General features: G+C 46.2%; 1 protein-coding gene across 4 annotated transcripts in view; it reads right to left on the bottom strand.

Annotated features, from left to right (window-relative positions):
- The window catches only part of Snx29 (sorting nexin 29), a 428110-nt gene that overhangs the window by 230647 nt on the left and 173810 nt on the right, over window positions 1-23653 (bottom strand). For all 4 annotated transcript variants that reach the window (XR_005285098.1, XM_038327322.1, XM_038327324.1 and 1 more), the window contains one exon: window positions 18545-18627. Coding sequence is in view for 3 of the 4 variants with exons in the window: in XM_038327322.1 (XP_038183250.1) it covers window positions 18545-18627 (83 nt within the window). In the remaining variant the exon portion in view is untranslated. The remainder of the gene's footprint in view (window positions 1-18544; window positions 18628-23653) is intronic.

Genomic DNA, 23653 nt, shown 5'->3' with positions numbered 1-23653 from the left:
GAACCAGAGAGGGTACACTTGCCACATGTACTCAAATTCCAGAAGAACGATTTCTCTGAAGCTGCGGCATGGGGTGCTGGGTGAAGGAAGGAGCTGCTTTCCTGGTCAGAGGTAAAAGCTCTGGAGTGCAGTGTGAGGCCCAGTCAGAGCCTTAGCAGCTGCTGGGCCTCTCAGAACTGTGAGGCAACACAAGAAAGCACTATGGTGTGGATGCCAGCAACCCTTGACTGGAAGTGCTGAGCCACAGTGAAGAGTAAGCAAAAGGGCATGATAAGACCAGGGCAGCAGGTGAGGAGGACCTCCTCACCCTTGCCTCATCACACTGAGGAAGCGTGTGGCAAACACTGCTCACCACCTGCAGAGCCATAGGTTTTGTGCTCTCAAAGAGAAGAGGATCTCTACAACTTGGCTCTAGTTTGCTTCCTGCTGCTGTAATAACCACCATGACTTACACTTCCAGGTCACAGTCTATCACTGAGGTAAGGAGCAGGACCTCAAACAGAACCATGGAAGGACACTGCTTGTCAGCTCACTCCCTGACTCACACTTAGCTAGTTTTCTTATACAGCTCAGGACCTCCGCCTAAGGACGGCACCAGTGACAGGCAGTGGAGCACTTCCACATCAATCATTAATCAACACAGGCTCTCGGAGATATGTGCACAGGCCAAACTGATCTAAGCAACCCCTCAATTGGAAAACCTTCAGATGACTCTAGGCTGCATCAAGTTGACACCTGAAACCAGCAAGGACAATCAGTGGCCTGAAAAGGCTGGTCAAGCATCTATAAGAAGACAGCATTCTACCAATCATAAGACTTCAACCAGATCTGGGCAACCAGCCCTATTCCTCTCCACCAGCATAGGAAGCTAGGAGGGGCCACCCCAAGTCACTATCAGCTCAACATAAAAGCCCAGACCAGTTGCCACACTGTCACATGGTCTTTCTGCAAATTACGGAAGAAAGCACCGGAAAGTCAACAACCCTCGGGTGAAAGGCACTGGACCGCAGATGGCCATTCTTCTAGGAGGTGACAGAGTCCTCACAGGGCAAGGGATAGTAGAAGTCAGGTCATGGAGGAACATTCTCGAGATATGACTGAGACCCTGTTATTTCCTCCTGCTTCCTGACTGCTCTGACATAAGTGGGGTCCTTCACTATGTGCCCCATACTCTGATGGTCTACCCCACTGAAGCACAACATGAAAGAGTCAACTGACCTCAGACTAAAACCTCTGAAACCGTGAGCAAAGGGCTCTTTCTTCCTGCAGGCATCTTTCTTACTGCGGTATTACTAGAGGGAGACGACTAACACAGCCACCCTGATATGGTGCTGTCTGTAAAGGTTCCAGAGGAGCACACCAAGAACAGAAGAATGGGGTGGAGTAAGCAGCAAACAGGAGAGACCTCCAGGTGAATACACACGAATTAAGAAGACACACTAACTGAACTGAACAAAACTCAAGCACAACAAGGACAGCCAGGCTTTAACCCTTCCTTCACATGTGTACAGGTACATGTGTGAGCAGTGCATGGATGAGTGTATGTATGCACATACATGCATGTGGAGGCAAGGGTACAATTTCAACTCTCCTTCCTTAGGTGAATTTTAGATGGAACCTCTCATTGGCCTGGAACTAGTCAGCAAGTCCCAGGAACCTGCCTGAATCAGCCTTCCTAGGCCAGGATGACAGGCACATGTATATCACTAGCTTTCTCCACATGGATTTGGGGGACTGAAATCAAGACCTGAGCTCATAAAGCAGGCACTTCACTGACTGAAACAACTCCCACGGAAGTTTTTTTTTTTTTTCTAAAAGCAACAGCTTAATAGTAACAATTGACTGTAACATGGCTTGAGATACCATATACTACAGGTGCAAATCCAGTCTGGAGCTACACATGGCTTTGTACATATTAAGAGAGCAAGGGATAGGAGAAGGCAGATGAGTAGGGAAACAGGAGAAAGAACGCAGAAGAAGCAGAAACCAATGGAAAGCCTAAACTCCTAATGCCTGGACCTTTGGGAAAAATGTTTGCCAACCTCTGGTCTTTGATCCCCAGGTATAACAGAGATCACATGATGACACGGTGTCATCTGGAGACATAGTGAGGTTCGTGCACCCTCTGCAAGAAAAATCACACAGATCAGGGAACTGTGATCTACCGCAAGCTCATGACACGTCATAAGGCAGTGCAGAATTCACCTACATGTCCTGCACTTAAGACAAAGAGGACAGAGTCCAAATAAATAACAAACGGGCTGCAGATGTAGCTCAACTGGCAGACACCTGCCTAACGTACATGAATCTCTTAATTTTGATCCCTAGCACTGCATGAAACAGGTATAGCAGTGCATATAGGAGATGCAGATAAGAATTCCAGGTCATCTTCTGCTACGAAGGAAGTTTGGAGTCAACCTGGGGTCCACAAGACCCTGTCTGAAAGAAGGAAGGGAGGAAAGAATAATGAACCAACAAACGAATGAATGTACTAACGAAGGAGAAGCTTGTACTCTTGGGCTGTGATTTTGTGGAAACCCTGGACCTGAAGGTTTGAGCACTCTTTTGAAGGGCAAACAAAGCACTTCCCCCACACCATCTAGCACCAGCCCCCAAGAAACTTGACACTATTGTCTCACTTCCTGATCTGCTGTGTGACTTTAACTAAATTCTGTTTCCTCCTTGGATGAATGAAGATCATCATCACACCTAGCAATTCAGGACAAACATGAAGCTTAAATAAGCATATGCTTCTTAGAGCTGAGCCTGGCAGCTGGCATGCTGAAACATTAAGTCTCCATTGTTTTCATTGGTCTCTCTATTTATTAAAAGGTTTTATTAAATGGTTCAGGTCAAAACTGGGAAGATGGGAGAGCTGACTCCCAACATTGCCAGTGAGTGGATCTGAGAGTGCAGGGCCAGAGGTAGCACCTGCAGTAACTAGCTCACCTCTTCTCGGGGCTTTAAGGAGAGGCATAGCATGTGAAGACCTGTATGGAACTGAGTGGTGGAACAATGGATAGAGCATGGACAAGCAAAGAACTGGCAGCATGACACCACAATGAGTTGGATGGGCACTCCCTTCTCTCTTCTGCATTCCCCACAGTGATACCAAGAAAAGTCCAGGCACAGTAGGACAGATTTGTCATCTAAGCTATTCGGGAAACTAAGGCAGGATTTCAAGTTAAAAATCAGCCTGGAGGGCTGGAGAGATGGCTCAGAGGTTAAGAGCACTGACTGCTCTTCCAGAGGTCCTGAGTTCAAATCCCAGCAACCACATGGTGGCTCACAGCCATCTGTAATGAGATCTGGTGCCCTCTTCCGGCCTGCAGGCATACATGGAGGATGAAAACTGTGTATATAATAAATAAATCTTTAAAAAAAAAATCAGCCTGGACTATAGAACAAGTCTGAGACCAACCTAGACAACTTTGTGAAACTTGCCCCAAAATAAAAGTGCAAAGATGGCTAGGGTTGAGTCTGTGGCCAATGCTCGCCCAGTACATGTGTGGTCCTGACATCATCTCCAATTCTGAAAAGCAAAAAAGTGAACCTAAGCCAGGCATAGTGACATGCCTAGAATCTCAGATAACCAGGAGATTGAGACAGGAGGGTCACAAGTTCAAGGACAAAGATATATAGAACCTTAGAGAAGGTACCAAGATAAAATCCAAGAAATCAGGTGGTCCCCATGAGCCTCGAACCTGAGCCTAGCTGTGCTGTGGTCCCATTAACTCAGGTGGCTGCCCCAGCCCCAGCCCCAGGACCCCACTTCCTGCTCTATCTCTCCCTTCCTTACACAACGCTATCTGTGTTAGCGACAAGACTGCCATTCTCTACAAATATCTGAGATTACTACAGTGTGCCTCGCAGAAAATGCTGAGTGAACAAAACTAAAGGGGGAAAAAAACTTTCTCCATCCCACGATTCATATATGGGCAAGAGCGACACATAAGTCAGTCGCTGGTGTTCCTTTGCTCCCTGCCAGGGAAAAGTGGCTGAGCAGCAAGGCAGACTGTCCGGGAGGCAGGCCTGCTGTGCACACAAGCACATATTTATTCATTTTTAGAAAGCCTGCAGTGCCCCCCCCCTTTTCCCATGAAACCTGACCATCCTACTCAGCTGCTATTCCTGTCCCTTGCTCATTTGCGTAATTTTAACACGGCAGAATATAGCTAGCCTAAGAATATTTTTTATAATTACACCCATCACAGGAACTGTCAGTATCTAATGAAGGATAATTTCAGCTATTATAAGACGCTTAAAAGATCATTTTCATGAATAATTCGTAATATGAATCATTAAATTCAAACAATGTCAGAAATTTCAAAAAAAAAAAAAAAAACAGAAAGAAAAGAAAAATATTTTAGGTGCCTAAAAGTCACCGTCCCTTTAAAGGTAGAATTCCGTTTCTTGCGTGCTCGGAAGCAACCTAAGATGCAGGGTTCCATGGCACTGGAGAGGAAGCAACATGGAAGTTGAATTGGGCCATTTCTTCTGACCCGTCTTTCTGTCCACCTCAGCTCAGTCACCTCTGCTCCTGCCACCGCAGAGCCCATGCAAGCCCTAAGTTCCAGGGCTTCTACGTGACTGTACCTGCCTCTCCTGCCTGAACAGGAAACACCTGGTCTGGAAAAAGAATGAATATATACAGTGCTGGCTCTCCTGGCACACACACCCAATCATATCTGCACCCCAGGCTCTTTGGTTCCAGAAACACCACACGTCCTCGTTGCTATCAGCTGGTTTCAACTGTCTGCTAAAGTTGGGGAAGTTATTACTATAATAAAACTGCAGGCCTCGATAGACCTTTCTTATAGGAGAACCACAGTTCTCATGTCTGGTCTGGGCCAAAGCCAAGGAAGCAGAGTGCAAGCTGGCAGGTGGGGTGGTAGGTCTGTGAGTGCTGGTGGAGGGATGATCAAGATGTGGATACAAGTGACACCCACTTCCAAGGAAGGTCTGTCTCTGTAGGAAGCACAGAGGTTTGCTGCTGACCCCTGCCTGCCAGTCGGCACTCTGCAGTGCTCACCCCCACCGGCACCTGCAGAGAATGAGCTGTGAACAGACAGTATACCTATGGTGATTCCAATAATCTGACACAGAAAGAATGACCCAGAGAAGTTCTGTTGAGTGACAATATTACCTGGAAAGGCAAGGCAGGTGTGGGGCCTCTAACTCCCTCCAAATGTCAGGTGATAACTATTTTGGAGTGTGAGGGCCCCCTGGTCTCTGCTGGAGCTATTCAGCTCTATGACTGTCCCATGAAAACGGGTATCAGTGATACAACAAATGGGTATGGGCATGTCCAAACAGAAGGGGAAGGAACGGAGAAACAGTTCAGTGACTAAGAGCCCTCACTGCTCTTTAGAGGACCCCAGTTCAAATTCCAGCACCCAGATATTGGCTGACCACTCAAAACTCTCGTGCCAGGGAAATCAACACCCTCTTCCAGCCTCTATGAGCATCGTGAGTGCATGTGCTACAGACATACATGCAAGCGAACACACAAAATACATTTTAAAAACCTGGATTTATTAAGCAAGGCTGCCTGTCCAAAGCCAAGCTGGTCACTGGATCACATTGAGGAAACACAGAGCAGGCATGCATGTGATTAGGACATGAGGTTTGCATACGTTTATATAAAAAGCCAAGCTGGTCAATGGATCACATTGGGGGAATGCAGAGCAGGCATGCATGTGATTAAGGCATGAGGTCTGAATACGTTTACATGCATCATTCGGTTCTGGTTACCTAAGAGGCAGCACTGGGAGAGATAGGTGATGTGCATCATCATATTACAATAAATTCCATTCTGTCTTCCTGAAGACAAGCCAACAACATAGGCAGGGTCGTTTAATACTTGTTCCCCAGGTCTGTGGCCCACTGTTAACTGAGCTGGCAGTTAGCATCAGGTTTTATAGGGAGAAGGGAGGAGATGGGGTGGGATAGCATAGGCTGAGTCTGTATCCCTTCCAAATGACACAACAGCAGGCCCTGGGCCTGAAGAGTTTCATCAGACCACTGATAAACAAGACATAAGCCAAGGTCAGTCCAACCCTATGCGACACTAATGCACACTAGACAAGGACAAGGACAGCTGGTCACTAAGCACAAAGAGAAGGACACCTCTTGTTCCCCAGTGAGCCAGTCACCTGAAAGTCCCACAGTACTGAATGGAGACTGACTTTCTATCAGAAATGACCCCATTCTTGTTGTCTCCATCAAAGCCACAGCACTGCTCATGGAACTCACCATCAGCACAGTGGTCGCTGAGGCCCATGGCAGAGATGACCAGTATTTCCATACAGCTGTTCTTCCTTCCGTGGGGTTGTACACCAAGGCAGGTGACATAAAACACAGGTGCTACTTCCTGGACATCCGTGTAGCGAAGTGACTATATGACAATGCCATGGGCAAACCACAGAACTTTTGAGGGTGAGACACATACCTGTAATCCCTAGGGGAATTCTGAGGCAAGAGGATGGTAGTTTTTAAGCCATCCTAAGATACAAAGTAAGACAGATAAACAAACATGAACTTGAAGTCTTAGCTTAGAAGCAATTGCAAATGAAACAGCATGGGGCAGGGGTGGGTAGTTATGTGGGGCATGCTGGGTAATGAGCCCAAGAACACACTGCTAGTGAAAGGCAGCATTAGAACTTTCTGCACCAAACTCACAGGCTCAACAGCCTCAACGCTCATGCTACAACCTTTCCAGCCGGGGCTACATAATGAATGAAGCGGTCAGCATGCCACCACCCTTCCCTTCATCTGCTGGGACTGTCTGCCACATGTCTCTCTGGTGGCTAGCAGACACTTGACATTATTAGCCTTCATATCTTATATACCACAACCTGACTTCAATATTAAAATACCTATCAACTATTTGTTGAGTTGTTGTACTATCAGCTTTCTTCATACCCACATAAAAATTCTACTTATCAAGAAGGGAGTGGCCACAGGCAGAGAACATTTACTCCAGAGAACTGGTACAGCACAAAGCCATAGCCAGATCTTCAAGCTGCCTTCCAAACGAGTAAGAAAGCTGGAAAGGTAAAGAGTTGTTCCCTTATCCTTTGTGTGTCTCTTCTTTCTTCCCAGTGCTCCTGCTGCCGTTGTTTGTGACAGGGTCTCACTGTGTATCCCTGACTATCCAGGAACTCACTCAGTAGCCCAAGATTCTAAGTTGGCTTCAAACTCAAGCTCTTCCTGCCTTGGCCTTCCCACTGCTGGGGTCATGAATGTATGCCACCAGAGATGACATTTTTGTTCATTTTCTATAAAACATTAGCTTTGTGGATTTGGTTTTGTTTGTATTTTCCAACAAGGAAAGAAATCACGAACTGATTTTGTCATGACAAAGGCACAGAAGTCCAGGAGGCAGCTTTTGGCTCACAGGTAAGCATCCCTCTGCTGTCTCCTCTGAATCCTTCATTTTATACAGGTGGCAGCCAAAAGGAGAGGCAAGGCCACCCAGCAGCACTGGGTCCTCCTAACTACCCAGAAATGGAAGCCACATGCTGCTAACAGTGTTAAAATGAGGCAATCCCAATATACAATGCAGGCAAGAATAATTCAAGGCAATGTGTGCCAGGCCTGACCTCATCTGGAGGAGTTTTAGAGAGACTGGATCCCTATGATGCTATAGGAAAGAATCAACAAAAAATGGAAATAAGGAAATGGGGAGCTAAGGAAGCTTGGCTCCAGCCAGGCCTGGAATGCCTGGAGCAAGTGCGGTCAGTGCTAACAAACAGCATGTCCCTCATCTTGTCTGTCACTCGGGCCATGGGCAGACACCAGTACACTCACTTCCCACTTCCCAGCTGGGTGTCTGCCTAGAACCCAGCTCTAACACCCAAGTGTACTTGTACACTTGGGCAGACATTTGATAAGAAAACATAACCTAAAGCATACACACAAGGCAAGAAGAAGACTTGAGCACAGGCTGGCTCACTGTTCACATTGGCTCTACCTTCAGCAGCTTCTGCGTCCCGGCCAAGGACCCAAAGACCAGAACAGGCAGCACAAGGCAGGAATATTGACAGTGTAGACCTAGCAAAGATCCTGGAGGACAGGGCTTGCTTCACACTGACCCCTTTAAAATGCTCTTTAGTCAATGTGCACTCATGTTCCCTCCCCAAATCCCAGCGAAGTCCCCACAGGCACTCGTACAGGAAGAGGCCAAACCAAGTCAGGGGCTGCACTCAGTGGTAGAGTACTTGCAAGACCTGGACTCAATCCCTGACAACAACAACAACAACAACAACAATCTAACCAATACCAACAGGCCAGACTCTATTTCCATCTTGGCAAATGTTTCTTGACTATGTCAAGAAGAAAAACAAACAAGAATGTTAACACATCACTGTGCAGGCCCCAGAGAGATGCTCAGTGGCTAAGAGTGCTCTGTGCACTGGATGCCCCTGTTCCACCAGAGGCAGCCAGCGATCAGAAGTTCAATCCCCAACTTGGGTGAGGACCTTCTACTCAACTGCAGGCCCCTCCAGCAAGAAGACCAGACCAGAAACAGAAACCAAGGAACAAACCACTTATCCAACAAAGACAAACCCAGAAATCAGCATCTAGACCTATGATCACCCCAGACCCAGATGCCTAAACCCCAGTGTAAGAACACAAGAACAGCCAGGACAATATGCCACCACCAGAGCTTAACTATCGCGCTACAGTCATCCCTGAATATTTCAGGACATCTGAGAACACAGGAAAATGACTTTAAACCAGCTTTATAAAAATGATAATAGAGACTCTTAAAGAGGAAACAAACAAATCCCTTAAAGAAATCAAGGAAGAAACACAGAAAACAATGGAGGACAAATACAAATCCTTTAAAGAAATCCAAGAAAAAAATAAACAGTTGAAGGAAATAAATAAAACTGTTCAAGACCTAAAAATAGAAATAGAAGCAATAAAGAAAACACAAACAGGGAATTCTGGAAATGGAAAATCTAGGTAAATAAACAGGAACTACGGATACAAATATCACCAACAGAATACAAGAGATGGAAGAAAGAATCTCAAGTATTAAAGATACAATAGAAGAAACACATACATCAGTCAAAAAAATGTTAAAGCAAGTCTCAATAGGGACAAGAAAATTGAAGTAACCCTCTACATCCTATCAGACAACCACAGATTAAAGCTGGATTTCAACAACAAAAAGCCTACAAACTCATGGAAACTGAACAACTCTTTACTGAATGGCCACCGGGACGAGAAAAAATATTTAATCAAGATCAAATAAATTAATTAAATAGACCTATTTAAAAAACCCTATGGAAACAGAAGCAGTCATTAAAAGTAACCCAATCAACAAAGGTCCAGGGACAGGTGGTTTAGTGCAGAATTCTACCAGGATTTCAAAAAAGAGCTAATACTAATACTCTTCAAATTATTCCAAAACATAGAAACAGAAGGAGCATTGTCAAATTCATTTTGTGAGGCCACAATCACCCTGATACCAAACTACACAAGGATTAATCAAAGAAAAAGAATTACAGACTCATAACAGTGGAGCAGGAGCTCTCTAACTATGACCCTTTTGCCTGCTTTTGGGATCCTTTTCCTACTACTGGGTTGCCTAGTCCAGCCTTAATCTGAGGGGATATGCCTAGTTTTACTATAACTTGACATGCCATGTTTGGTTGATACCCCTGGGAAGCCTGCCCTTTTCTAAAGGAAAAGGAAGAGAACTGGATTTGGAGAAGCAGTTGGTGGGGGAGGAAGGGGTGAAATCATGGTCATGATGTAATATGAGAGAGGGGGGAGAGATATTAATTAATTTAGGGGGAAAGCAAGAAAAGCACTCTGTGCTCTCACAGAGGACTTGGGTTTGGTTCCCAGCACCTACACAGTGGCTCACAACTGCCAATAACTGCAGTTCCAGGGAGGCTGATGTCATGCATACACGTGATGCACATAGGCAGGCACACACATATAAATTTTTTAAAAATTATGTATCAACTGGGCAGTAAGACCAAACTTCTGAGAATGAAAAACTGGAGAAAATGGCAACAGAGACACAGCAGGGAGCACCTGCTGGGGAGGGACCATCTGCCTGGAGGACAGGGGTGCCAGACAGGAAGAAGGTTGTGGGCTGTGGAGCTCAAGTGCAGAGGACAGGGATAAGAGCACAAGCTGGCAGTAAGGGAGCCAGGGACCGCTGCATCTCTTCAGGTAACAGTCTCCAGTCTTCCCGAGGAAAGCAGTCAGACAGGCCACTCTGCTGGGGCACAGGAGTCTGTCTACCCCTCAAGCACAGCAAAATGACCAGTTTCCTCAGGAAAGCTGTAATCAGAAACTAAAGCAGAGTGGTGTTTCAAAACCAAAGTGGCATTTAACAAACAAGCCAGGGAGAGGCTGACTGGCAGGCTGCAGACACCAGTCAAACTGGCAAATATGGAGGGGGTGAGCATTCTAAAGAAGGACCTTTGTTTCTTACAAACCACAAAAAGGAGCAAAACCCAATGGATCCCGGGTATTTCCAGGCAACTGTTTCTGCTATGGTTTGAGAGAGGAAAGCGTCCTGCTGGGGCTGAATTCAATACAGAAAATAAAATATCACCCTCTCCCAGGTCACCAGGACACTTAGGTAGGTCACTTCTGAAAGTAGGGGCTGGATTCCTCTGCAACTATGACCATGAGTCTTTGCTGAAAATTTTCCCTGACGTGATGGCACAAAAAGTGGCTTGGAGCAAGGCCCTACCCCTCGCAAACAACTTCTATCAGACATCCCAAACCCACCAGAGGCAAGGATGCCAGCTGGCCTTTCCATCTCTTTCTTCCACCTGCCAGGAATATGGATGTGATGGCAGAGCCGCAGCCATCTGACAGGTGCCATGAGGCAGTCATAAAGAGTAAAAGACATGCATCAAGAATAAGAAGAGATGCAGCTTGAGTGCCTGTGGCCAGAAAATATCCACACTAGCCCAAGCTACTTCCAGAGAGCTCATGCAAGAGAAAAACTATGGGAGCTACTGTGGTTTCAGTTTTCCTTTTGACACAGCCAAGCCTCGTCCAACCCAACATGGTATCCCAAAGCCAATGGAGGGCATGCTATGACAATGAGATCGAGAGAATCCTGCACACATCCCTCCAGCAAACATCTAACCTCCTAACAAAAATGCTGAGCACACCCACTGCAGAGTCAATTGAGGACCTGCTGCCATCCATCCCTTCCCTGACAGAATCTGTCCCTTTGTTTCTGAGCCCTAACATTGCCTGTACTCAGCCCAGTCAGTGTGTTGCTATGGGGCTACTCCCATCCCACGTGAACCTGACTTGACCACATCCTAACTGCCCTCTGTTAAGTATTTTTCCTTAAGCGACAAATATCTCCACCGATGCAAATAATCCCAAACAGACCAAATCAGACCAGATTAGAAGATGTCCAAGTTTAATGGCTGCCAGCACTCCTGGGTGCCCCCCTCCCCAGAAAAACACGGAGAGTAAAACAGAGAAGCAAAAGACCATGGGAAACAGGGAGACCATCAGAGAGAAAAAAAGGGGAGACCACATATTCATTCTCTGGGGGAAGGGCAGTTTAAATAACCTGTGGGAGTGGTCTTGACCTTCCCTAGGGAGGGGTTACCATTAGGAGGGCTTTCTTGGAGGTGGAGTTTATACTGAGGCAATTCCCAGGGGAGGGAGTTTATGCCAGGAACTGAGGTGAAGCCCCTAGCTAAACATTCCAGACTTTTTTGGATAAGGATGTTAGGGGCTGAGGAGATGCTTTTAACTAAACATTTTTAGACTCCTTGTATATATGGATGCCAGGGTGTGGGGTAAAGCTCCCAGCCAAACACCCTCTCCTACTTCACCAGGTCCCAGTGTTAAGTAAGGGATATACAGCATCTGAGGTGGGCCAGAGTTGGCCTGGCACATCTGTTGGTACAACCCAGAGGGCATTTTTCATGACACTTTGAATTTTCAATTCGGTGACAGTAAGTTTGTGTCAACTTGACACGAACTGGAGTCACCTGGGAAGAAGAACCCTCAACAGAAGTACCTCCACTAGATTGCCCGCAGGTATGTCTGCGGGGCATTTTCTTTTCTTTTTGTGGGGAGGAGGGAGCTCAAGACGGGGTTTCTCTATATATCCCTAGTTATCATTGAATCGCTCTGTAGACCAAGCTATCCTCGGACTCACAGAGATCTGCCTGCCTCTGCCTCCCCAGTGCTGGGATTAAAGGTGTGCACCACTATTGCACAGCTTTTTCTTAAAGGCTGATTAATATGGGAGGCCCAGCTCCTGCAGCAGGTAATCCTGGATTATATAAGAAAGTCATGAAAAGTGAGCTAGGAAGCAGCACTGTTCCATGCATGGTCTCTCTTTCATCTCCCGCCTGCAGGTTCCCACTTGACTTCTTGCTCCGACTTCACTCAGTGATGGACATGAAAGTGTGAGCCAAATCAACCATTTCTTCACCAAGTGGTTTTTGGGCAATGTTTTATCATAGCAGCCAAAATCTAACTATAATAAATCCTTTTTAATAAAATCTGAAATATATATGAAAAAATATAAAGGTGTTAACCCTCAGAGGTGAATACGGAGAGTATTAGCTATATTATTACTCTCTAGGCCTTTCCAATAAATTCAATCTTAAAAGAAAAAAAATCACCTTTGATGTCTGGGAACAGAATTCAGTAAAATGCACACACTTGTAATTCCAGCACTGAGGAAGCCGGAGCAGGAGGCTCCCCAGGGCTTGCTTGTCAGCCAGTCTAACCAAATAAGCTCTATTTCAATGAGAGCCTTTCTCAAAAACTAAGGTGGATGGCAGGTGATGTGGGTTAGCAGGTAAGGACACTTGCTGAGCAAGCCTGGCAACTAGAGCTCAATCCTTGGAACCCACATGAAGACGAAAGGGGATACCTGACTCTACAAAACTGTGCTCTGACCTCCACATGTTATGGCACACACCCCACACCTATACACAAAGGGGATACCTGACTCTACAAAACTGTGCTCTGACCTCCACACATGCCATGGCACCACCCCATACCTATACACAAAGTAATAACAAAAGGTTTAACAATAAAGCAGGGTGCACACATATATCAACCCTTTAAGTGGATGTGCCACTTGGAGGCTAAGGCAAAAGGATCAGTTGAACCCAGATTCACCATCGGCATGGGCGATTACAATATAGTATCACCCCTTTCTCTCTGTCTTTCTGTCTCTGTCTCTCTCTCTCTCTCTCTGTCTGTCTCTGTGTGTGTGTCTGTCTGTCTGTCTCTGTCTCTTTGTCTCTCTGTTTCTCTGTGTGTGTGTGTCTGTCTGTCTGTCTGTCTGTCTGTGGATATTCTCTGATCCATGGCAGCTGCTAGGACTTCAACACTTCAGGCAGGCACTAGAACCACTTTCCCAGGTTTTATTTACAAGACAGAAAGCTATTTCCTCACCCAGATACTATTTTATCAGGATAATGGCTGCAAAGCTTTCAGAGAGGTTTACTATACAATTATCACCATAATCGCTCACCTTTTACAAACTAATTGACAGGTGTCTGCTAATTTGTCTTGACCCTCAACTTGGATCTTCAAAACATCACCAACCCTATTTATAATGAAAATTGTCTGATGGAGGAGAGTTATCTGTCTATGTTACTTTCATTGGTTAATTAATAAAGAAAACTGCCTTGGCCCTTTAAGAGACAGAAAATTAGGTAAGCGGAGTAGAGAGAACAGAATTGTGGGAACAAGGAAGCAGAGTTGGGGAGACGCTTCAGGCAGTCGCCATAGTGAGTCTCCATGCTTCTCCTCTCCGAGATGGACGCAGGTTAAGATCTCTCCTGGTAAGCCACACCTCGTGGTGCTACACAGATTACTAAATATGGGTTAAAGGAAGATGTGAGAATTAGCCAATAAGAGGCTGAAACTATGGGCCAGGCAGTGTTTAAAAGAATACAGTTTCCATGTAATTATTTCGGGTGTAAAGCTAGCCAGCGGCCGGTGGCAGGAACAGCCTGCCGCTCCTTCTACATTGTCTGCTATTTGACGTGTCCCATCACTTGTTCCATGCACGCAAGTCCAGAAAGTCACTGTTATTATCTTCAGTCCCCAAATTAATATCAGAAACTTTGAAATAACTTCCAGCAAGAACACAGCCATTAAATGCAACCAATGCAGAGATTCAAGCCACAGTCCTCAGCCTGTCTTGCCCTTTCTCAAGGATCATGACTTCTCCAGGTTCCCTCCCCAGTGGTATCTCTTTACCAAGGGAAGAGAAGGGAGGGGGAAAGGGCATGACTACTCTACACTCACCAACACCCATAGCAAGCATGTCTGCACAAACAGCATGCTAAGAAGTGTTGAGCTGAAGGGTCTGATGTCTGCTCCAGGAGGTCCCCTACCATGTTTCCCACTAGACAGCCAGCACACAACTAGTTCAGGCTATCCAGAAAGAGGATGCCCACCCCCTTTCATGTCGTTTTCTCGGAACAAAGTTGAGTAGTAAGGTGAAACAGCAGAACAGCCTATCCAAGCAGAGACTGTACGTCCAGACCAGCACTTCAGCGAGCTCAGCACACAACACTCAGGCTGGGGATCCATACATCTCATGATCTAGAAGCCATCTGGGAGATCAAACTTGGAGAAAAAGAATAAGTGCTGAACCTAGTAGGTTAGAGCAGGAATCTTTGTTTTGTTTTTGTTTTTCAAGACAGGGTTTCTCTGTGTAGCACTGGCTGTCCTGAGACTTGTTCTGTAGACCAGGCTGGCCTCAAACTTACAGAGATCCACCTGACTCTGTCTCCCAAGTGCTGGGATTAAAGGTGTGCACCACCACCACCAGCTACAGGCAGAAATCTTGATTCCTACTTTCTGGACAGTGGCAATGATGGTTGTTTTTATGTCTCAATGGTGACTGACAATATGGCTGGAACCTGGAACATGGTATGCAGATATTTGATCAAATACTAATCTAAATGTCAACTGTAAATGTCTTTGTCAGCCTGTATAGTATAGCCGGATTTTACCCAGTCGAAGGCCTTAAGGTGGAAGAAAAGAGAAGGTCCATGGAAAAGATGTATCAGAGGATTCGGAGTCAAGCTGTGATATCAACTCTTCCCAGGTGTCTAGTCTGCAGGACACATTACAGATGATGGAGCTGAAGGACTTCCACAACCACATGAGCCAGTTTCCTAAAATAATCCCTGCATACACACACACACACAGTCAGTGTGTATCACTGTAGAACCCTGGTGTGTGTGTGTGTGTGTGTGTGTGTGTGTGTGTGTGTGTGTGTGTGTACACATGCATCCACCTTTGGGGCTTTGGTTTCTATGGGTACAGAATGACAACAGCACCAGGGAAGACGCTGGCTGAGGGTTAACCATCTATCGATATTTGACCTAAGAACTTCTCACTGCCCTAGAGATTACCAAGTTAGCTAGTCAGGCTGGCTAATAAGACTGAGGAATCCCCTTGTCTCTGCCTTGCATTTCACCATGGCTGGATTTCAAGTGTATGCCACCACAACCAGCTCTGTAAGTCATACAGCTCTATAAGTCAGGGTCTAGGCATCGAGCTCAGATCCTCAAGCTCACGGGGCACGTCCTCACAGAGCATGGCCCCAGCTCCTGGGCCATACATACATCTGGACTCAGGACTTGAGCAACATGCCAGAGGTGAAATCAAAAGCAGCCCCAGCTCCCGGGCCATACATACATCTGGACTCAGGACTTGAGCAACATGCCAGAGGGAAAATCAAAAGCAGCCCCAGCTCCCGGGTCATACATACTTCTGGACTCAGGACTTGAGCTATATGCCAGAGGGGAAATCAAAAACATGGGGAGTCAACGCCTGCTTTCTAGTCATACATGAAACTTTGACACTGGTTCCCTGCAGAGTAGGCAAGACCCCCTTAACCACAGAGTTGGCATTATGCCTAATTGGCAATCTGGTTCCTGGGGGGTATGGTGGCACTTCTACCACAGCTGTAACAATGCAGGATGAACACAAAGGTGACATTGGAACAAGAGCTGAAGCAAAGGCAGGGACAAGCTTTCACAGACCTCTGCCCCGGCTAGGAAATGCAGTGTCAGTGGAGCCACCAAAGCCTTCCTAACAAGTGAGAAGGGCACCCCAAATTCTATTCCACATTCCTTCTTCACAGAAACAGGAGGAGAGTGGAAACTTTGATTTGTACCTGTAAATTTAAAGGTTGTTAACACTATATTTTAAAAGTTAATTTTATGCTGTTTATTTTTAAAACATGGAGGAATGTGTCTATACCAAGAATGTAAGGACAAAGGTGAAAGTCCCGGGAGAGCCCTGAGGACTACTGCCAGCTTCAAACCTCAGGGAGCTAAAAAGATTCCCAGTCTCTTCCCTCTAGTGAGCTCACAGCTGTCTAAGTCAGTGTTGACAAAGATTAAAAGATACTTTATGCTCACGCTATGAAAATGTGTTCTCAGTTCCCTTCTATAACTCAGGAATTCAGGCATTGCTGTGTCCATCCCTGATACCAGAAGCCAGGGGCCATCGTGAATCCGATGGCAAAGCAGCCTTCCTCCAGGTTCCAAGAGCCTACCAGGGCCAGGCAGTGAAGAGGTGGAGAGCAGGGATAGAGCAGGAAGTCCTGACCTCTCAGGAGGAGGATCAGAGCTTGGGAAGAAAGCTGCTATGCAGCTTTGGAAAGCACTGCCTTTTAAAACAAACACATCAACACACACGCTTATGGAGTACCACGTGAGTATTCATTACGTACCTACACGTGTGTAATTTGCAATGCCAAAATCAATGGAAAAGACTGGAGGCTGGGAACAGTGTCTCACTATGCAGCTCAGATTAGCTTTGAACTAACAAACCTTTGGCCGTAGTTTTGAGTGTAAGGCTCTCTTTATGGTGCTGGCACACTGTGGCTGGTGCTCCTGGATAATTGTGGCTAAAAGGAGAGAACCACAGGATGCCATAAGCAGCAACAGAGCGGCTGAGGTGTGCCCTGAACACCCGCCATGCGAGAGGACGCCCAGGTACACGGTGTAGGAGAGTGCGGAAAGCGGCTGCCGCTACTTGTCATCTGATTGCAAGTCAGCAAGGGTGACCACACGTGCATGCTGAAACGGCTTACACCAGCTCTGCTTCAGAGCACTTGGGCTGCGGTGGAAGAAATGGAACTTCTGCTGCAATCTGTACACCACAGGCTCTGCTTGTGCGTTTGGGGAAAGTGCTCCAAAACTCCTGGCTCAGAATGCATCTCAGAGTGCTGTGGTTTCTAAAAGCAAGGCCAGGGGCTGGGGCATTGGTGCAGCTGGAAAAGTGCTTGCCATGAACGCATGTGACATCCCCAGCAACTGTGTCAAAAAAACCTGGCACCATGATATATGCTTGTAACCCAGGTTCAGTGAGATACCATGACTCTAATAATAAAAACCATAGAGGTTGGCCTCTGGCTTCCATATGCAAATGCTGTGGTTCCATAAACATAGAAGGATACTCGCAGGAAAGACAGGGGTTTTCAGGAGTGAGAGGGTAAGAGAGGGGAGCAAGAGTGAATACGATCCCAACACATTGCACATATGCATAAAACTGTCTAAGTTAAAATATTAAATAATACCAACAGCCAAGCATTACCTATTGGCTATTCACATCAACTCAATTGGCAGGGAAGCCTGTCCCTGCCATGGGCAGATACTCCTTGTGTAAACTTTGTAAATCTCAAGGCAAGTTTCCATTCAGGTCCTGCTCCCAGACTTCTTTAATGGCCCTAATGGCTTTAAGGGCCATTCCCAATGCTATAGTAGAAGAGTAGCTGGGCCCCACCCTACAAAAAAAAAACACTCCCCCAATCCCTGAGCTTGCCAAGATCAGGCCACATAATTCCTCCAATCCCATGTCACCTGGAAACTCCCCCCTCCCTGCAAGAAACCCAATATAAACCCTATGTTCTGCTCAGTTCTCTGCTGTTTCTCGCCCGAACAGAGGCAGCCACCCTCCTGTTTTTTTTTTCCCTCCCAATAAATCTCATGTGTGATGTTTGTTGTGTGTTGTGACTTTGTGGTATTCCTTGGCTCCCGACTGCCAGGATGCGTTTCCATCAGAGCTGTACCATTTACGTTACCCAGTACCTGTCCTGTGCCAGTCCTTACACTGCTATACCTAGTGCCTCACAAAGCAGGTACTGCCAACTACCCCATTTTACATATGAGAAAACTGATAGGGACGTTAAAAAACTACAAGAGGGGTCTGATTACAGCCCGGCAACTCTAAGTCCCGGGAGGTCTGGTTCTTCACCCTGCCTACTCTCTGCTGCTTACATCCCTGGTCTCCTGTGAATCAGCCGTTCCATAAGGCTCACAATAATCCACCTAAAGTCCATAAAAGTGCCCAAATCATACAACTGTTGCTAAGTCTAGTGAGCCCTAGTTTTCACTTAGCAAAGATACACAGCAGGGTTTTCTGTCTAATTCTGTTTTCTGGAACCCACCATTCTTCTACCTCAGTGGAATATGTGTTCATCCACTCCTGGAGCCTGCCCATCCAACAGTCAGCCCCTCCCCCATGCTCAGCTCCGCCTCACCTTCAGCTGTTTGACCTTCTCTTTTCAGCATCTGGACAGCTCCTACATATTTCTTCAGCTGGACTTTGAGCACCTCGTTTTCTCTGCAGGTATAAGAATGTTTAAAAAAAAACAAATTTAAAAACTGACACTTTCCACCCTAAGCAGGGGAGGGATCTGTGTGAGGAAAAGACACAGCTGTGTCTTATCAATGCTAATGTGCTGTCCTGTATCACAGCACTGAAAATGACGGGTCATACTTCTGGGGCTTTCTTTTGGGAATGTTGGTGAATGCCAACTGTGCCTACAGACTTGGAATGCAAGCATATGCTATGTGAACCCACCAGCCTGCCAGGTGCCATCCTAGGTCAGGCCCCTGATAGTGTTTTCTCCAATGGCAGGCACACACTACACACAGTTCACCTGCACCAGGTACTGTGTGTTGCATGACTTGCCTAATGCTAAGTGTTTAGACATAATCCCAGGAACTAGCACAACTCCTACTTTGTAGATGGGGCAACTGGGACACCAGGGGGGAAACCATGACCAAATCCATCCCCAACCCCACATAAGATCATACATCTTACAATGGAACACAGACACACACTGGGCTACAACCACACCCCACTTCCCAAATCCATTCCCCAGGTACACTGGCTGGTCATGTGACATGAGACTCCAGAAAAAGAAACTGACATTTCATTACCATCAACCTTATATATAGCTTGGTCCTTGAACATGTCAGCGCACCAAATCACACATGCATGCATTCATCCATTTTATCTATCACATAGATCACATAATTTGGACCCACACAAGCTCACTGAGCCACATGCATGTACTTTCTTCCACCCACCATTTGTGGAAAACTCATGATGGACCTGGACCTGTCGCAGTCTCCCAGTTCGCTAAGAGAGGAGTTTTGACAGATAATGTCTCTAAACAAGATCACATGGCCAAGGTCACCAGTAAGCCCCAGGTCTCTCTGTCTCCAAGACAGATTTTCCTGTGTCGTTCTAGAGACCAAGATTTAGTCTCTCACCAGCTACACCACAAGAGGCTCCTTGCCCACATTCTATTTCTCCCTTTCACTTCCCACCCCAGGTCTCCAGTGTATTGTTAAACACACTGAAATGTTCTGTCTTCACAATAAAAAGGTCTCAAACTGGATTTCTTCTATGACTATACAAATAAAGACTCACTGCAAAATATTCCAACAGTTAGAACACATTTAAGAAGGGGCACTTAGCTGAAAACACAGCACCTTGAAAGAAAGCCCATCAACACTCTCCTCTCTCCTGTCACACTCAGGGCATGTGCAAACAAAAATGTTTTATGGAAGAAAAACACATGTTCCCTTAACATTTTTGGCTAGAAGGAAATCATGTTCTTTGTCATTTTCTCCAGCTCTCCCCGCTCCAGGGAAAACGGCAAACCTGGTGTGCACTGCCATGCCCTACAGCATGCACAGCTAACCACCACAAACCACGCACACTCCTACAGAGTCCAGCATATGGTGCAGGACCACAGTGTGCACTTTCTGCAACCATGCTGTTTTCTTCAACTGTACCACAGCAAGCACTAGCTCAGACTATTGACAGAAATAGGTTCCTTAGTGTAATGCTACACACATGCTTAGCTGTCTGTTTACAGTGCCCCGCACCACAATGCAGTCTATAAAGACAGCACTTCCCTTTGGGGACAGAGAATATAAGGGTCAAAGCCAAGAAGCACCAGGTGCTTAGGAATTGCCATGGTGAACATATCAGCTCACTGGATGGATATCTTTGGCAGCTGCCAGTTTAACCCAGCTGGCTTTGCCCTGGTGGGAAATTAACACTTTCACACCTGTGGGGCCTGAAAAACCTCAAGCGAGAATGTGTTCATACTTTTTTTCTTTTTAAAGAATAAAGGTCTGGTGTGCTGGCCAGGGAGGCACTGGCTACTGATCCCTGGGAACAACCAAATTCTGAGTTATTGTTTTAAATTTTTATTTTGAAATAGCTAAAGATTTGCAGAAAGTTAGAAGACAGCAAGAGGCTCTGCACAGCCTTGGCCCAATTTTTCCCAGTGGGTACACCTTACATAGCCTTACAGGGCAGATGCCATCACACCCAGATACCCACTAGGAACACAGTGTATGATGAGACCATCTTCATTATTGTAACTAGCCTTGAGTACTGGAACCACTCACCCAGCTCATAGTGTGTCTCTGAAGAGAGACAGAGACTTCAGTGACCACAGCAGTCAGATAGGCTGTGCCAGTAAAAGAAGTCAGGTAAGTATTTGGGACTCGGGGATAGTGGCAATTTTCAAAAGAGTTCTTATCACTGATGTCCTCCACAGGCCTGGCTCTATTGAGTGGTAGTGGAAATTAGCATCTAGGGCAGTGGTTCTCAACCATCCTAACGTTGGGACCCTTTAATATAGTTCCTCATGTGTGGTGTCCCCAACCCCAAAATTATTTAACCACTACTTCATAACTGTAATTTACTACAGTTATGAATTATAATGTAAATATATGATATGCAACTCCTGTAAAAGGTTCATTCAACCCCCAAGGGGTAGAGATCCACAACTGAGACCCATTGACCTAGCAGAAGGTCTTCATCACTAGCTGAGTGCCCTTGAAGGAGACAGTGGGACCTGGCAGCCCATCTGTCCTCTTTCTCTTCTCCTGGCCCTACAGTGACCGACTTTGCCCCACCAGAGAATGCTTCCTCACTACAGATTCAAAAGCAGCCAATAAATCACGGACTAAAGCCTAACAGAACTGTGAGACCGAACACCTTTTGCTCTTTTTTGCTGACTGTCTCAGGGTTTTGTGACAGTCACAGAAACCTGGCTCATTTCAAAGATGCCTTTTCTGCTTTTTCTTTCTTCTCTTAAACTTCACATATCACTATCCCAGTAAAACAATTCTCATAGTTTGAACAACTAATTAGCAAAGAATTTTTAAAAACTGAATAATTTAAATTTTTTATAACATTTACTTGTTTACTTGTGTGTTTGTGGATGTGTGAGGGCACACACCGACACTGGACACCACCAGCTACTCCCTGAGCTATCGTGTCCATCATAAGGAAGGCCTTACCTTGTAGTCAGAGAAGCTATTTAGAATGCATATTCTGCTCGCTGCATAATCTATATTACGATTATAATATATTAACACTTGACTACCAGTGGCACTGAAGTGCATTAATGCCAGCCATCCTGGAGATTAATCTCAGCTCCTGGTCTGACCAGCTCTCAAACAGTGACAGCGACCTCAGCTCCTGTTCTTACCAGTTCTCGGACCCTTAGCTTAACCGTGACAGCAACCTTAGCTCCTGCTCTCCGACACTTAGCAATGACAGTGACAACAGCTCCCCCACCCCAACCCCCTGTTTTCACTTGTCACTCACTGGCTGTCAAGTGATAATTCAAGTGGTTCATAAATGTCTCACCCTGTTAACAACTGTAATATTTGCTTCCTGGGGGTGAACTGGACTTCTTCACTCCCTCTAGTGGCAGTCACGTGTCACTTCTGGGATCAATTACAAGAAGACTACAACAGTCTCTTTCTCTAAAAGGTTCCCATCTCTTATTCCCAGCCAGCATGTGAGAAGCCACAGAGCAGAAAAGAGGCCGCCTGGCAGCTTCGTGAGTAAGCCTGGAAACACACCGTATAGCCCCATCAAGGCTTGAGTAGTGACTAGAACTCCAACCAACACTGTGGTTAACCTCACATGAGCCTGGCCAGAGGGACCAGCTAAGCCCCGCCCAGAGGCCTCTGACCCTCTGAAACTATGAAGAATTGGGGAAGGCAGTAGCTAGATTGAACCTAGGATCTCAGATGCCAGGTGAGCACATTACTGAAAGACCTGGATAAAACCAGACCCCTCTAGCAGGAAGAGAAGAGCCAAAAATCTAAGATTAGCCACTTCACTGACTCTGTTTCAGGAACTAGCTGAAGATAAAGTTAGATTGTAATCTTGAGAATAATTTTGAAAAACAGGGAGTTACACCCTTGTGATTATCACTGGTATTTTCAGAATTTTCAATGATCACTGGTATTTTTGGAATTTTCCAATGATGCCCTCCCCCTTTGGATTACTGGGTTGTGATTTCTTCCCTTAAATACCCCTTCTCCCAGCTACTCGGGGTCGAACTAATCCCCTGCGTGGGTTATGAGTTTCAGCCCCAGTGCACTGGTACCTGTCAGTAAACCTCGTGTGATGGCAGCAAGGACAGTCTCTCATGAGTTACTAGGGGGGTCGTGTTATCCCGAGACTTGAGTGAGCGTCTCCGTACACTGGGGGGTCTTTCATTGCCGCTAAGCACAAGTTACAGCGCCAGCCTAATTACCTAAATTTAAACTGATCCATGCAACTTTATGTGCATTCATTCACTTTATCCACATGGTAATCCTATGAGGCATTTTTACTCCTGATGCTGAGCCTAGGAGCGGAATATAGGAAACAGAGGTAAGACTTTCAGAATTCAAATAGCTTGCCCAAGGTAATTAACTTTCTCTGATCTCCACCCTTCGTTAAAGTGGAGGTCAAAGACCTATTTACGTCCAGCTGAGCACAGCGGAGGCCCTCTCTGCACCTCACTTCACTTCCCTAAATAGCAAAACTCAAGAAGCTCTGAGGATTGGCACAGCGGGCACAATTCTTCAAACAACCACTTCTCTGGACTTCACGCTGGTGCTGAGCATCGTCAGACACATAATGTAGGGGCACAGGACAGAATGGGTTCCCCCATCCTCACAGAGGTGGGATTCACAAAAGAGCTGTAACCTTACAGGTCAGCAAACAGGTAGCGGAGTTCCAGACCACACCACACCTTATAAAAATGAAGGGGGGATAAGAAGGAGGGTGCAGGGGGGTGGAATGTTTTATAGAGGGTCTACAGGGCTGTTCTGAAAGCTGACAAACCTGAAGAAGGTTTAAGACTCCTGCTTCCAGAATCAGGATGAAGGACAGGGTGCACGTAAGTCACCTGCGTGGCTGTGAAAATGCAAGTTTGATTCAGAACAAGGGAGCAGAGCCTGGAAACCTGCATTTTTAAGTGTTCCAGGCAGGCTGCCAGACCCAAGACTAGACCAGAGGGAAGGGCTGGGAAAGCCCCAGGAAGCTGGAGAGA

The sequence above is a fragment of the Arvicola amphibius genome, chromosome 4, assembly GCF_903992535.2.
Source record: "Arvicola amphibius chromosome 4, mArvAmp1.2, whole genome shotgun sequence".
Classification (NCBI taxonomy): Eukaryota; Metazoa; Chordata; class Mammalia; order Rodentia; family Cricetidae; genus Arvicola; species Arvicola amphibius.
This window is presented reverse-complemented; position numbering and strand designations above follow the sequence as displayed.